The sequence below is a fragment of the Halyomorpha halys genome, unplaced genomic scaffold, assembly GCF_000696795.3.
Source record: "Halyomorpha halys isolate HHAL.00 unplaced genomic scaffold, Hhal_1.1 Scaffold91.1, whole genome shotgun sequence".
In the NCBI taxonomy this organism is placed as follows: domain Eukaryota; kingdom Metazoa; phylum Arthropoda; class Insecta; order Hemiptera; family Pentatomidae; genus Halyomorpha; species Halyomorpha halys.
The window spans coordinates 1,303,013-1,319,264 of NW_027110755.1; the positions used below are offsets into that span (position 1 = coordinate 1,303,013).

Below are 16,252 nucleotides of genomic sequence, written 5' to 3' on the forward strand. Positions count from 1 at the left end.
CGACCCCGACTTTATATAAATCAAAAAAAGAACGAAAAAATCGGATTACTTAAATCCGACAAATATGATTTAAGTTACTTTTTTGGTTACTATTATTCAATGTCACCATAATTGGCCTTTTATTAAAAATGAATAGTCTTGAGTACATATCCATGGTATATACTTCCTATCACGCCGAGGTAGCAATTGAATAATAAGAATTTTTAATTTTTTTAAGAAGAAATGAACTCAACCTCATTTTTTCTCATTACCTTTTTTTAATTCAATTAATTAATAGAGTCTTATGAAAACAATAGCTTAAATACAATTTTCTATAAAATTTAAATTCGTATTTAAGCATATATTTTTCACTTAGTCAAACTAAAGCTCCAAAAAAATTGTTCTCCTGAGAAGGTTTTGATGTATGCTTAATTGGTTTATTTTTTGTGTATTATATCAGAAATAAAAATAAGGTGATATTATTTTTTTACGATCATAAAAATTTCTATTTCGAGTATATGACGGAGATGTACGTTTTGATAACCTCTTGTAAAGAGGTCTTTGTGTGTTTATGTGAACAGCCTAGCTCAAATACGAAAAATGTAGAAAACTCAAATTACATATTTAAGGCGGATAAATAGCCTGGGGTGTACGAGTAGCTTTTTCGATGAAATTCACTTACCCAGAGTGCCATTTTATATAATTGATTTTTTAAGCATTATTTCCCTTTTCTCCAAAAGGTCTCTTAAGATTTTGATTAAGCTCGGTGCATCAATGTACAGTTAAATGCTCTTTAATTTCAGCTAGGTCTCATCCCCTTGAAATGGTTTGACAGAGCGTGAATGCACAAATTTTCAAAATGGCTTCCTCTAAAGCATTTCACAAATCGTTGTAGCTGTGTGTTTTTGTGTGGCAGTATGCCTGCCATTGGTAGCGCTGAACGATTTCCTTTTTAGTATACGTCTTTTCATCTTTTACGGGGTTATAGTAAATTATTTTAATTTCATAATTATTTTCGATCTATAGAGATTTCATTTTTCCTGTTACTTTAATTGTTCTATTGGACTATTTATAGTCATTTGAACGTCCACTAAATATATTCGTTATTATTTTCCCTAAACCATATTTTTGCTATTATTTGTCCGATTGTGTTAGTATACTGGAGTGTTTATCAAGTATAAGGACCTAGTTCATTGATTGTGGATTTCAATGTTTTAATTGGCGATGCGTTCAGCAGGTTTGAACAGAAATAGATTGAGGGGAGAATTTTTATAATTTGAATTTGTTTTAAAACATGTGTTTTCAGAACCGGATTTATTTAATGTGAGGTGTAGTGCATGAAGTTCACGTACGACCTTATTCGACCTTGGGCTTTAATTACGAACCTTTTGGTCATATTTGATTTTCGGATTACAAAGCTTCATTACATTCACATTTTTGATCGATACAGGGACATATTTACAGAAATGTAATAGATTTTGATGACGGAACATGAAAACTTGATATCAGTACCCCCCGACGGAGGATGGGGGTGGGTTATAGTGAGCGTCTCATTCTACGCCATGGTTGTCATCGACGTTCCATCTCTGGGCTTTCAGATCGTCGAAGACGAACTCATGGACTTGCTTAGTTTATCAGCTGCCGAAGTCAGCGTCTTCTTTTCTACCTACACTATGTGCATGTTTTTAATGGGTGAGTTACTGTATGGATTTATGTTGTATTCTTTTTGACAGCTACTATTTTCACTAGATTGAGACTGACGTACATGGCTTGAACGTAAATAATTATTTTGTGTAGCAGCTTCAGCGTTAAATATATTAAACTTTGGAAAAGCGTATTTTCAGTTGAGTTGCGTGGCTTCGAATGAAGTTTAATAATTATTAACTTTATTTTATTGTCAGAAAAGATTTTTCAAAATAAAACTCATAACATAATTAGAAGAATATTGTGTACAAATTCGAACCTTTAGAAAGGCTTTTATTCATTTAAATGTACAGATAAACATGAGTGAAACAAATAAATGACATGAATGAGATGAAAACAAACGAAACAATAGGCATACAGCAGGGATGTTACAGTGTCACCATAATTTCCCTCTCTATAATTAATTTATGTAAGATAGTCTTTTAGGTAGGAAGGAACTCTTACGGTCTTCTGAGGCCTTTGCTTGTGTTGAGGTTCATCAGGTGAAGGTATTATTCTAGTACCGTGAGGCCTCTGACTGTCCTGAATCAAGGACCCATCCAGATTTTCCACACTAGGCAGAGTAGTTTGTCTTTCTTTGGATACAGCACCAGACCTTTCATCGCTACGCACCTTCTGATTGCAGTTCTCTTGCCATCAGACTGCTTCACAAGTTGCGTCGGTCACCATTAATAAATTGGTAGTGGGCTGCTGAATCAGATGAATATCACTTCGTGGTGCCAATTGCGGCAATGAAACAGTTGACTCAGAGCCATCCTTCTGTCTAATGAAAGCATATTGAGGGTTTACTTTCAAGAGCTCCGCCTCTTCAACCATATCCTCATATTTGATATTTCGTACATTTCTTTTAACTAGGACTGTTGCATTTGGAATCAACCATTATGGGATGGAATTTCCGTTTGCAGTCCGACGCGGGTAGTTAAAGAATCTTTCATGAGGTGTGCTGTATCTATAAGGATCTTACGGTAAAAACAGAGTTTTGGCTGGTTACTATAACTAGGAATTTAAAAACCTCCAATCAGTTAGTTGCTATATGTTGTAATACTATATTACAGGTATAACTTGTTGCAGGTCCAGTTGCTGGTGGCGTGTGTAACCGGTTCGGATTCAGGATGACCAACATATTAGGATGTTGCCTCATGATCATTGGCCTTGGGTCTTCATACTTCGTATCCGGTTATTTTGAGTTTTTATTACTGTACGGAATGATGGCTGGTAATTTGTCTGAATTTATAATTAATGGTCTTTGTTATTTTTGTCCCTACTGTAGATTCCTTTTTCAGATTGGTTATTGATATAACTACAATAGCTGCTGTTTGATATAAACTTTTGTGAAGTAACGTAAGGAATAATATGTAACATGTTGAGTTGAACATAACGGTCCATCGATGAGACCAGACCTCTAGGCTAGGAGCTGTACATCGAAAACACTTAGGACTGAAGTTTTGATAGGTTGTGTTCTTACAATTGCTATACAATCACCCCACTTTTCTTTATTTTTTCCGTTGACAATTCAGTAACAGCTAAATGGAATTTTCTATTTCAAACCATTTTTCGACTTTATCGATATAGATCAAAAATAAAACGAGCGTGAAAATTTTGCAACTTTTCCTTTGCTTTTCCACAAATAAATCGTGATTGATAGAAATGATTTTCCGGTTGGAATGATTTTCTGAATGTCCAATAAAACGAGTATAAAATTGTCCGACATTTTTCCTTTTTATGCTAATGTAATAATATGTTTAACGACGCTAGACCAAAAACCAAAAAGACCACACAGGCTTATGGGTCAGCTGTGAATTTTATAGTCAATTTTTTAATCGCTAATCTTTTTCCTAGTGATTTTCACACATACTTTCTTTTTGATCTAACATTATATCCAAGTTACATCCGATTCGAAAGTGGAAAAAGTCATACAGCCGTTCTGGAAATATTAGGGCTAAAGAGAAAGAAAAGTCAGAAACTTGTTTCACTTGTATTTTATTATTATAAAACTCAATTCTGCCGTTCACGAGTTATTTGTGGAAATTCGAAAAAGAAAGTTGGAATATTTCACGCTCGTTTTGTTTTTGGTCTACTGTAAAGTCGAAGAATCGTTTGGAACAGAAAAATTGATTTAACCGATTCCAGAATACGAGTGGAAAGGCAATAGGAAAGTCACTGAATTTTCTACACTCGTTTTCTGTTTGGTCTACATCTATAATGTCGGAAAATTTTTCGATCCAGAAAAATCTATACAGGAGTCACGTGGTATTGGTTAAAAAGTTAGAAAGTTTTACTCTTTCCATTAAGCCTACCTGTAAATAGTCTGAAAATCGTCTGATATGCTAGAAAAACTCTTCCATTACAAAAAGATTTTTTCTGTTTACCAAAGTTTGCACGAGTATGACGCAAATCTCGCCTCAAGTGCGGACAAAACCGCAAATAGACGATCTTGGATATCAATAAAGACTTAAAGATTTACTTTTTGTTGTAAAATAGAATGTTACATCAACATTGAAACAAAATACTAACACACTAGGAAGAACTCGACTGAAGGCTGAAGTTACTTCATATCTTAAGCCTAATGACTGTTCTGCCCCTCTTGTCATTAGGGCTACATATGCATACCTAAAAGAAGACTTGGAAGGAGGTGTTAGACTAGTAGGGGAAGACTTTGTCAAATCAAATTTTGTATAGGTAAGAGTTGGGGGACAAAGAGAATTCATCTAATTAGTAGGAGGAGATTTTATAGAAGCTCAACAATATCGTAGATTCATTGGGTAACCAGTGAGATCTAAGCAAGAAGGGGGAAAAGGTCCAGAAAGAGAGTGAGGATGTTTGTGACTGTGGCCTTGAATGACTTATATCATACGTTAAACATAAAACAGTTAGATAGATGAAAGTGTAGCGACGCTATCTATCAGGGGCCGCCAGTATGAACACCGTTATCGCTTCGCGTCAAGAAGGTAAGCTTCAGTTCGTTCCTCCTCGAAGCACTCGTTTTTTTTAGCCATTTATTTTGTTCATTTATTCAGTAGATAATTTTATAATGTTATATAAAACATGTAAATATGTTGATTTAATGACTAAAGTTTACCAAAAAGAGTATACTGAATTACAAAAAAGTTAGTCCTTACAGATGGTGCCTCTCATCAGCCTTTGTGTCGTTAGTAGAATCAATACCCCACCGATGGTGCTGTTTCAGCATCACTTGGGAAAGCGAGTAAGGTTTCAATATATTTTAACTATCATATTTCTTTATATGAAGAGATTTATTTAACGTTTATTCCCTTCTGGTCACCTCTTTCATCTACCTTCTATCTTTTTGTAGGACTCGGTTGCTAGATACCCGTCGGGCCTACTTTTCGCCTTCGTATATCCAGGAATAGCACCCGGTAGAACAAAGGTACCTTCCGGAGTGGCCTGGCGACTGGCTACCCTCCAGGCTTGCTTTTCTTCTTCATACCTATAGGAATAGTACCCGATAGGACGAGGTTACCACCCTAAGAGGTACCACCTTTACCTATATTGAGCACACATTGTTCAGGCCTTCTGGTCAAGAGTACATAACATAATCATTGGAGTCAGATGTAACACAACTACCTCGACAACAGCTTGGACTTGATGGCTGTTTCTCTCATTATAGGCGAAAATGGTGAATTCGCCTGGTATCCGTGAAAAACATCTATCTTCTAGGCTGGCTAGCCAGTTATCGGCTCTGGCGTGGTAGTAGGGGAAAACTAGGTCCGATCTTGCATGCCACAACTGATAACTCAGGGTGTCAATGCAGTGGCAGCTTCTTTGGGTTCTGGTACGCCATGCCACGGGGGGGGGGGGCATCAAATAATGAGAACAGATACCCCTGACCCGATTTTATAAAAAATAAAAATCGGAATGTGTAAATCCGAAAATAATATATGTTAAGTATATTAATAACAACAATAATGTTTCTTATCATGAACATGATGCGTAAGACCCACATCTCGTCCTGTTAGTGAAATACCTTAGTGTTTGCATGAACTCTTAGATTAGAAGCTATGAATAAACCTGTAATTGAATTATTTTAACGGTTATTCGCTCAACATAATTTTCATACCTTATTGATAAATTTAGTGTTTTGTAGGCTGCGGAACCTCTTTTATTCTGATGGTAGCCAATGTTGCTACTGGATTCTGGTTTGAGAGTAAGCGTACGATCGCTTTTGGGCTTGTCAGCTCGGCAAGTGGTGCCAGTGTCTTCACAGTGAGCCTATCCTCTTATATCGCTGATGAATGGGGCTGGAGATTTTGCTTCGTCGCCTGGGCAGGTAACAATATGATATTATTCAAAATGTGGAAAATGAGAAGTTAGGTACTGGTGACATTTTCCTTTAGGAACACATTGTAATTTTTTATTGATTATTTATATTTTTATAACTGCTACTGAAGATTCACTCTGAACTTTTAATTTATATGTGTCTATGGTACATACTAGGTTAAGATTAATCATCTTCATGTTATCCTGCGATAAAGAAAATATCGATATCCAAAGTAATGTGTTATATATTAACTGGAGGCACAATACAAATATGAAATAAGACAATTAATGGATTCGATTAATGTTCTCTTCACGAGACACAGCGTTTTCAGGCATTCATGTTGGTTTGTGGAGGGCTAAATTGCTTTAGTCTACTGAAATGATTATCGTTGGTACCAGGGAATTGTTAATGAAGAATTATCAGTTGAAACAAAAAATTGCAAATTTTTATTCTTTATAATTCATTTATTGAAATCTTTTCTGTATGGAAGACTTTGTTTAAATTACCTATAAAGAAACTAATTCTTAGTCTAAATTAAAAAAAAAAATAATATTTATAAACATTATTGAGAAAAATACCGTATTACCGTAAATTTCGTCATCTGGTTGCAACATGACATCACTTGATATTTTTCTTGGGAAGATGTCAGGTTTTATGCCGAATAAGCAGCATTTGCAGAAACTTTTGATTTACTTCTTTAATTTGAAGAAATTTGCAGCTGAAACACATCGATTGTTTGTAGAAGCATACATACACTGAGAGATGTTTCAAAAGTTTAGCAACGGTGAGTATGCAGTGGAAGGTCAAAAGTGCATGAAGACCATCATCTTTCTCCAATGATACTTCCAATTATGGAATTGACAGTATTATTGGAGGAAGATTCGTCTTAAACGCAAAAAGAACTTGCATTACGTTAAAAGTGACTCAACAAGCAATTTCACGTGGTTTAAAATCATTGGAAATGAATCAAAAATAGGAAATTGGGTTTTATCTATACAGAAGCCAAGAGATGTTGAACACCGATTTTTCATGCTGCTTGTCAGGCACAAAAAAAATTTTTTTTTTATTGAATAATCAATTCCAAAGAAGATAGGCCAACATGAGCATGCTTCAACATCGAAAGCCGGAATGGATATTCATGAGAAATAACTGTTGGGACTAGCATGGTTTTCGGTATTATGAGTTGCTTAAACTGAACGAAATAATTATTGTAGATCTCTAGCGAACACAATTAAGACTTCTCAAAATTATTCTCTCATATGATATGAACTTAAATACATTATACTCGTCAGCATGTTGTGGCGTCGGTCAAAACCTATTTGGAAACACTTACCAACTAGGTTCTACCCCACCCACTATATTCACTAGGAATTGTCTCTTCCAATTATCACTTGTTTTAATCGATGTCATCTCTCTGAGCACCACTGAACAACATATGAAGATACTAAAAATTGGGTCGATTTGAGGATAGCCTCAAAAGATGATGAGTTATTCCGACATGTTATCCGAATACTGCCAGAAATATGTGATAAGCTAGTGATGCGCAATAGAAAACCGTGAAACCTTATTGGTACCCCTACATATTATTAACCTTATTGGTACTCCTATATATTATTAACCTTATTGGTACCCCTATATATTATTAACCTTATTGGTACCCCTATATATTATTAACCTTATTGGTACCCCTATATATTAAAAAAAATTCCCAACAATTCAAGGTTTTCTACCTGCCTTGAACTTACCTCTGGGTTTTCGAATTAGGAAATTTGGATTCTACACCACATACTATGACTTTCGAATGGTGTATAGGTAAAATGTAACTGATGACATGACTAAATGTTTTATTTGAATAAGTTTCTATATAATTAACAGAGTTCTCACATGCCTATTCACTATGATTATAGGTATGATTGTTATATTACTATTTGGCTCTCTCTTATTAGCACCACCTCCGATGGTGGAACTTGAATCAAGCAAGCCCTTGGTTGGACCAACACAAGCAGTGGATATTTCAAAAATCACATCCATGTAAGTAGATTATTGAGTTTTTCAACAACACAATGATCTATAGCAGTTAAGAGTTAAAAATTAAGATTAGGATAAATCCCCACTTCAGTTGAAATTAGTTGATATTTGCGAGAGATGTGTAAGTAAATGGACAAGAAGACACTAATAATCATTGGTTTATTTCACTCACATACATAATTTGTGCAGATGGTTCTATTAACCTACCAGATTGTTACAAAGAGCTCCAGTAAGGGCTGACTTGAATCAACAATAATCGCAATAATCGATACCTGAAGTCCCTACATTACCCCCTACCCACTGAAAATGTAAACATTTATGAAACACAATTGAGAAACTCATTAATAGAAACTGTAGTATTAACTTGCATTTTACAACCATTTTTTGGATAAAATTTCATGATACGAAATAACAACAAAAAATATATACAAACAGCTTCAAAGAATAGTAAACAAATTCCAGAAAATACAAATATACATACATAATAATATATCATAAGAATAGTAGACAAATTATAGGACATACAAAAAACAATAAAATATACACATACACAACATAAATAAAATTTCCATTCAAATAATTTCTTCTAAATATTTTGCAGGAAACCGCACACACTTAGTAGAGGTCGGTACAGTTTCAGGTCGCTTCCGTTGTTCTTCCTGATCTGTAGATTTTCTGCAATAATTGAGAATCATCTTGAGCCTGAAGGTTCAGTCGAAGTGTCCTGTTGGTTCACACCTTTCTCGGCAAGAATATAGGCTGGTTTTAGTCGGTCAATGGAAACCACAATATCCTTACCATGGATTTCCAATCGAAAATATTTTTCTAAACGGGTGATGACACGGGAAGGTCCTTCATATGCTCGTTCAAGGGTTTCTTGATCCAATCAGTAGGCATAAAAACGTGTGAGCACCTATTCAAGTCCTTGTAGATAAAAAGACTCCTAGAAGATTTGTCATTTGCAGCTACAGGCTTCAGTTGTCGCATTTCCTCTTGAAGTTCTCTGACCCAATCTTGTGAATCTGAGAATGTCCGTGATCCATTTGTGAAAAATTCTCCAGGTAATGTGATAGTTTTTCCGTAGAGCATTTGGGATAGGGAAGAATTCAAATCAGAGTGAATCGCTACTCGCAGACCTAATAGTACAGTTGGCAAATTTTCGGTCCAGCTCCGGGAATTATGTTGCCTTCAATGCTGTTTTCAATGTACGGTGAAATCATTCAACCTTGCCGTTGTATCGAGGGTGAGAAGGCGTAGAGCGGTAGGGTTTGACGCCACATAACGCACTAAAGTGTTTAAACGATCCCTAGACAAACTGACGACCCTAATCACTCGATATGAGTCTGGGCACACCAAATCGTGCAACCCAATGACTATAAACAGCATTGGCAACTTTTCCAGAAGTGATGTTGTTGAGTGGTATGCCGTGTACGGGGCTTCGGGTGTTCTAAGCCCGACTAGGGGTTCCCCGTACACATATTATACTGGATTTATTTATATTTTCATGTATTTATATTATATATTTATATTTATGTATTTGTATTATGTATCTCTATCGGTTCCTGATGGGAACCGACTGAAAAAGTATGCAATATATTTAATTCAAACTCTAGATACCATAGACCCCCTCGCCATGGTATGCTAGATATGAATATCTATTATTAATCATTGGAGTTCTTCCCCAACGGTATCGTGTTTACCAATTTACTATGATTATTATTATGAGGTGGCATGCAGGGATTCTTAATTATAAGGTAAAGTCTTTGTTTCATATTTTATATTTACAATCATATATACATTAGCAAGAATAATATAATGAGAGAGCATGGTAGATCTGTTTCCTTATACTTTAATTATTATATTATGAATTGAGAAGTACCAGTTGGGATCTTTGTTATTTATACTGACTCTAAGTTATCAATTCTATTATTGCCATTCAAATTACCATGGAAAAGGTCTTACTTGTTTCGGTGCGTCGGTCGGCTTGGGAGTTGTCGCGGCGGAGCGTCCATATTCGCTTTGGTCCGCAGTCTTCCGGCGGCCGCTGCTAAATCCCTGCGATGTGTGACTTCTTCAATTCTCTCAACCGTCCTTCAACGGTCTTCAAGTGCCTCACTGCCAACTTCTTTCCCTGCAAAGACTGTGTCCCTTGTCAGGACTCTCATCTTCACCCCTTTTTCTTCTTCTCCTCTTTTTCTTCTTCTCTTTCCTCTACTTCGAAATTCTCCCCACTTCCGATCTCCGTTCTTCTCATTGGTCCTTCTATGCTCCCCCTCTCTTTTACTTACCCTTCAGAGGGGGTGGAAATGTCCAGTGACCTTCGGCGAAAGTCGGTCTTTTTCCTCCCTTTCATCTTCAAATTATGGCGGCTTTCTTCTTTGACAGAGGTTATTACCCTTGCCCAGGTTGTGAGATAAGGGCTGTTTAGGTACCTACGAGGTTAGCCGTCCCGAGGCGTGCATGCCCCAGGCCACCGCTTATATCTATATATCTCTATACATTACTTTTACTGTTTTGCCGATCGGGTCAATGACTCGGCTAGATGGCTCCTTTTGTATGCCGACAAAAGAACTTACTTTAAGTTCAAAAATTCCAGCTGGTGCCTCTCATACATATCAGATATAACTTCCATCCAACTGCTGAACCTATCAATTATGGTTAAGGCATAAATGTTTCCTTCCGAAGGGGGAATGGGACCAATCAAATCTATGTGAATCTCAGCCAAACTTTCATTAGGCACTGTATATTGTCCTAGAGGAGATTTCAAATGACGGTGGGCCTTACTACGCTGGCATGGTAAACACGATAATCCTAAGTGTTCTTTTTAACATTGACCCAAACATATTTACTTGATACCTGCACACATTGACGGTAGCCTTAACACCAGGGTGAGCCCTATCATGAACAAGGTGAAAGACTTGATGCCTTGGGGATGAATGGCTGGATGGTGTCCGTACTGACATCACACCAAAGATGATTTGCATCAGTCCTCTGTTCTTCGGCTATCTTGTCAAAGTCTAACACCTCTAGAGCCTCGATCAGCGATAACGTGTCCGAAACAATATTTTGCTTTCCACTAATGTGGCGAATGCCTGTGGTAAATTCAGAAAAGTATTGCAATTGTCTTTGTTGGCGAGGTGAAGCTTTATCATTTCGTTGCTTAAAAGTAAAAATAAGAGGTTTATGATCTGTAAAAATCACAAATTGGTATCCTTCTAAGAGATATATAAAATACTTGACCGATAAACACATGTTCAGCAACTCCCTGTCATATGCACTGTAAGACGTCTGAGCATCGCTCCCCCCACCCATCAGGTTCAAGTTGTTGGACAACACTACCGACGGCTAAATCCCTGGTGTCAATGACAAGTGCCAAAGGATAGTGTGGACAAGGAAAAGGAACCATAGTTGCATTAGCAAGATCAACTTTGCATTGCTTGAACTTGGCAACTGCTTATTGAGTCCATGTGATTTTTCTGTTGTCCTTCCTCCAGCTCCTTTGAGATAATAGCTTGGGGTTCTGCAGCCTTATGTAAATACCCTCTATATAAATTTAGTGTTCCAAAAACTGGCTAAGTTGTTGAACGGTCTTTGGGAGTTTGTAGACTACAATGGCACTGGCCTTTTCTGGAAGGGGTAATGATCCACCTGGAGTGATTTTATATCCCAAAAATTCCAATTCCTGAACTCTAAACATAGATTTGGCAACATTTATACGCAATCCACACTCGTCCAAGCTGGTGAAAACAATTTCTAAATGACGTTTGTGTTCCTCTTCAGTTGACGAAGCAATTAGGCCATCATCAAAAAAATCCTAAAACTGCTTGGTGCGTTTCGTTAACCTGGTGCCATAACATTAAACTCGAAAAGTCCAAATGGAGTGATAATGGCTGTTCGATTTATGCTCCTCAGCTATAGGAATTTGATAATAGCCCATAAATAGATCAATTTTAGAAAAAATATTTTACCATGTAATACCATACTCTGGCAGTTATCTCTCCGAGGAATTGGATACCGATCAGGAACTATAAGGTTATTAAGTCTGCGGAAATCATCACAGGGGCGAAATGAACCATTCTCCTTTGTAACTAGATTTAGAGGAAGGAGAAGCCCATTCGGATTTTCATGGTCGAATTATTCCATGATTTAACATGAATTAGAATTCTTCCTTCGCTAACTGTAACTTCCTAGAGTCGAGTCTTCTAGCTTTGGAATAAACAGGCTTTCTGGTTGTATAAATGTAGAGTTTTACGCAGTGCTTGCATTCACTAGGTATTAAGTTGGGTTTAGTCAGATTCGGAAATTTGGTTAGTAGGTCAGCAAATCTTTGAGAATTTGACACAGTGCTAATGATATCACCATTTGAAATAGTTGAAATCTCACCACGGAGCTGTGCACCTGTGGCATTATCTACTAGCTTCCTATTTTTTAAATTTATTAAAAGATTAAATCGGCCAAAAAATCTGCATCAATATTTCCTTCATTCACTTTAGCTACAATAAAGGGACACTGAACCTGACGGCATAAACCCAACTCAATATTTAAAGTTTGTACTCCATATGTTGGCATTGCTGATCCAATGGCTGCAAACAAAACAAAATCTTTACTAGGGGAGTCACACTTTGATCTTACCGGAATTATGGACATATCAGACCCATTATCGATAAGAAACTTTAACCTGGTTTCATATCCAGGACAAATAAACGAAAAGTGTGACCATCAGAATTGTTAGCTACAGTCGAGACCACATCTACTCTTGCTTGCGGGAGCTTTCCGACAGCTGCTGCCAAGCGCAAGGTTGTCTACATTTTTTTCCATACCTATGGTGGAAATAACAAAATTTTCCTTTTAGGCTAAAGCCACGTCTTTAATGGAAACAATCTCTGGACAAGCAGTGAGACCTATTCCGAGAACTCAAAGAACAAATATGAACTTCTAGATTAGCAATTTTTTTCATTAATTCAATGAGAATTGAGTCTTAATCTTGACTAACAGAATGAGCACTTGACTGAGGGATAACTTATTTTGTCTGCCATAGCTGCCACCTTGTCTAAAGTTTCATCACTAATGATTACAATATTTTTTTTACATCCGACAGTTTTTCCAACCATACCGTTCGAAGAATTTTGTTGGACATCCCATCACCAGCCAAGGCCTGCGTTTTACGGAGTAACTGACTAGGCTTGAGATCCCCTAAGTCTAAACCTGTCAAAAGTCTTCTAATTTTTTGAGTATCGCTCTCCTTAAACATCTGGGAAGTCGATCCTTAGCAAAAGAATATTTATTATTGTCCGTAGTTTTAATAATATTCTATACATGTACCATGTTCCATGTTCAGCTTCTAGCTGAGAGCTTAGATAATTGAACTTAGTGTCTTCTTTAATAATACCTACTAAATTGAATTGTGCTTCTATTTGATAAAACGAAGGGGGTATTTTAATTGTAACTTTATTTACCTCACCCAGGTTGGTCGTCGGGCTCATCTTCTTTGGGCGGCGCCATGCCGTGTATAATTTATTTCGTAAAAATACGTAACTGTCCGAGTCGCCAATTGTAGGATAAGAAGATACAATTAATAATCAAATAATCACTGGTTTATTTCACTTACATAAACTCTCATACATTAACTGTGCACATGGTCCTATTAACCTACTAGATTGTTACAAAGAGCTGCCGTAAGGGCTGACTTGATTGTCAGTACTGACTTGAATCAGAAATAATCGATATCCCTACAGATGTATGCACATTGATCTTGAAAGGATGTGCTGAACTGTATACACTTTCTTGGCTGGCGAGCAGTGTTAGTTCCAGAGTTACGTATAGTAAGTAACCTGTGGCTTTATAAATATATTTGTTTAATATTATAGATTGAACAATTGTTGAAAACCTAAGAAAAGAATAATAATGACATAACAAGGGGGAAATACTCTCTGGAACAGATCTCTTTGATAGCCATTTTAATGAGTTTATGACAAGTCGAAAGTGTTAATTGTCTATTAATAAAACTAGGCAATGATCGCGTCATTTACCCTATAGGATACAACATAGGAAACTGTCATATCCTTGACTCCATCTATTCCAAATATCTGGAAATCTTCCACTACCATCAACCACCTCCTCTAGTTCTAAACGTATTCCCACACCTTTCCTTACTAAATGTGTATGCATCCTTAGGGTATGGGTATTCACATTCTCATTCTGACTCTAGAGTTAAAAAGAGAATTCGATTGAGTTTAGGACACTCTATGGATACAGTTGTAAATAACGGTTTGTAAATTAAAGTATTGTACTTATAATATCTTAGTCTCAGTTTTTTCTCCATATAAAGTAATTAAAGTTTATCGTAGAGTTTAGTGTACGATAAACTTCTTTAAATTCCAATGTTACGAAGTATGTCACAAAAATTTAGGCACTTTACAAGAACGGGAGGAATTAAGAAATAATGAACGACTAAAACAATAGGGAGCGCGGTGGCACAGTGGTAAGGCACTGCATTACTAGCTCCACGGACCCGTGCTTGAATCCTGCTTTGGCAAATAATTATTTTCTGTTACACTGTAGCCATGAGTCATCCCTGTGAGTTGTGGAGCCCTCCTGGGTTTACCAAGCCTCATAAAGCGGGTACCTTTAATTAAGGACAAATCTTAAACAAACCACCTACTTGTATAACCGTTGTTCTAAAAACAGAGCCTCCTAAGCACTGGCCTTCATCTGTCATAGTCGTTCACATTATAAAAGAATGTGCACATTTTCAATATACCTAATAGTCACTGAGAATGATGAATCATTCTTAAATTTATAAATTATGATACTTCCGCTTTATTCCACTTATGTAGCCAAATAGAAATTCCCTGCCATGGCAATATTCATGTACTCGTATATGTAGGCCTTATGATATTTTGTTTTAATCGGCCGACTCCCATTGGAGTCCTATATTGCCTAACCATCGTTGGGGGTCAAAGTTCTTCATTTTGTGGGACTGCCGCTCAATGAAAAAAGTCAACGTTCCAGGCCGGATTCAAACCGGCACCGCCAATAGACTCAAATTGGTAAGAGTGTGTCTTAACTACTAAGCTACGGGCGGCCATTTAACGAGGTATTATGATGACCTCGTTTTTAATATCATAATAAAAAAAATATTATTGGTTATTACAGAGTTCCTCTGGAGTACGACAAGACAAGGGTCCAAAAATTGAGTTCCAAAAAAGTGTATCGCATGTCATTGGCGACAGGGATTCCAGTGGGCAGGGTGTCGAGGCCATCAGTAACGCCAGCACCGACTCCCATCGGGATGGGGAAGTTGTTCAGGTGCTGCCTCTGCTGCCAGCGCTGCCAACAGTCCGTCGGCTCCAGGCCACTCTATCGAAAGGACATATTCTACGAGGGCAGTGTGTACTACCCCGCCATAAAAAACCAACAAGTAAGGAAACTTAGGTACTGGATGTAAGGAGATGAAAGTATTTTATATTAAACATTTTATCTTCATTTTAACATTAATTCCGCTTTTTTGGCCTCTATTTAATATTGATTGTTATCTTTCAGTCACATGGAACTGTTTGATTTTTTCTTTATCATCAAGTGGGAAATTAAATAAAAGATCAAAGACGGTGGTATACTACCATTTATCATTAAGTTAAAAATATTTAGGTAGAAGAAAATCCTTAAAAATTCGTGGAGAATTTTTCAATTTTTGAGTTAAAACTTTAAAGACCGTATTTATCAAGATACTCTTCACGAAAGGTTCCCTTTAAATGTACACCTATAGCTTCCATTAACAAAAAATTCATTTTATTAACGCTTCTCACATTGTTGGGCATTCCTTAAGAACATTTCCTCTGAGAAAAAAGAGAGCGCAAAGAAATGCCGTTTAAATTATTCCGTTTGCGGAATCAGAATAATTTAAAGAGAAGCTAATAGTATGTATTTAAAAGCAACCTTTAGTAAGGCGCTCCTTAGAAACATTAATAACTAAGGTCTTAAATGTAAACAATCACTATGGAGTATTATTAGCTTTTATTACCCTCAGCGATAAGAATTGAGAACCAAGTTTTAAAGTGATCAGTTTATCTATATGTGGGATACTCCCTTATTTTTCATTACAAATTGAAGATATAAAGACAATTTAGTATTCTGGTACCTAGATGCTTCATCACCATTCTCCTTCCCCTTTAGTACATGAGCCCAAGAGGAGAAGAAAGGCAGTTACCACACCCCAATTTAGTACATGAGGCCAAGAGGAGAAGAAAGGCAGTTATCACATCC

General features: G+C 36.7%; 1 protein-coding gene across 5 annotated transcripts in view; it reads left to right on the forward strand.

Annotated features, from left to right (window-relative positions):
* LOC106677219 (monocarboxylate transporter 14) overlaps positions 1-16,252 on the forward strand; it is a 77,916-nt gene that overhangs the window by 50,185 nt on the left and 11,479 nt on the right. For 4 of the 5 annotated variants that reach the window (XM_067048875.1, XM_067048877.1, XM_067048878.1 and 1 more), the window contains 4 exons: positions 2,755-2,898; positions 5,789-5,971; positions 7,870-7,993; positions 15,146-15,410. In XM_067048875.1, coding sequence (XP_066904976.1) covers positions 2,755-2,898; positions 5,789-5,971; positions 7,870-7,993; positions 15,146-15,410 — 716 coding nt within the window. The remainder of the gene's footprint in view (positions 1-2,754; positions 2,899-5,788; positions 5,972-7,869; positions 7,994-15,145; positions 15,411-16,252) is intronic. The other variant, XM_067048876.1, reaches the window with a different exon arrangement.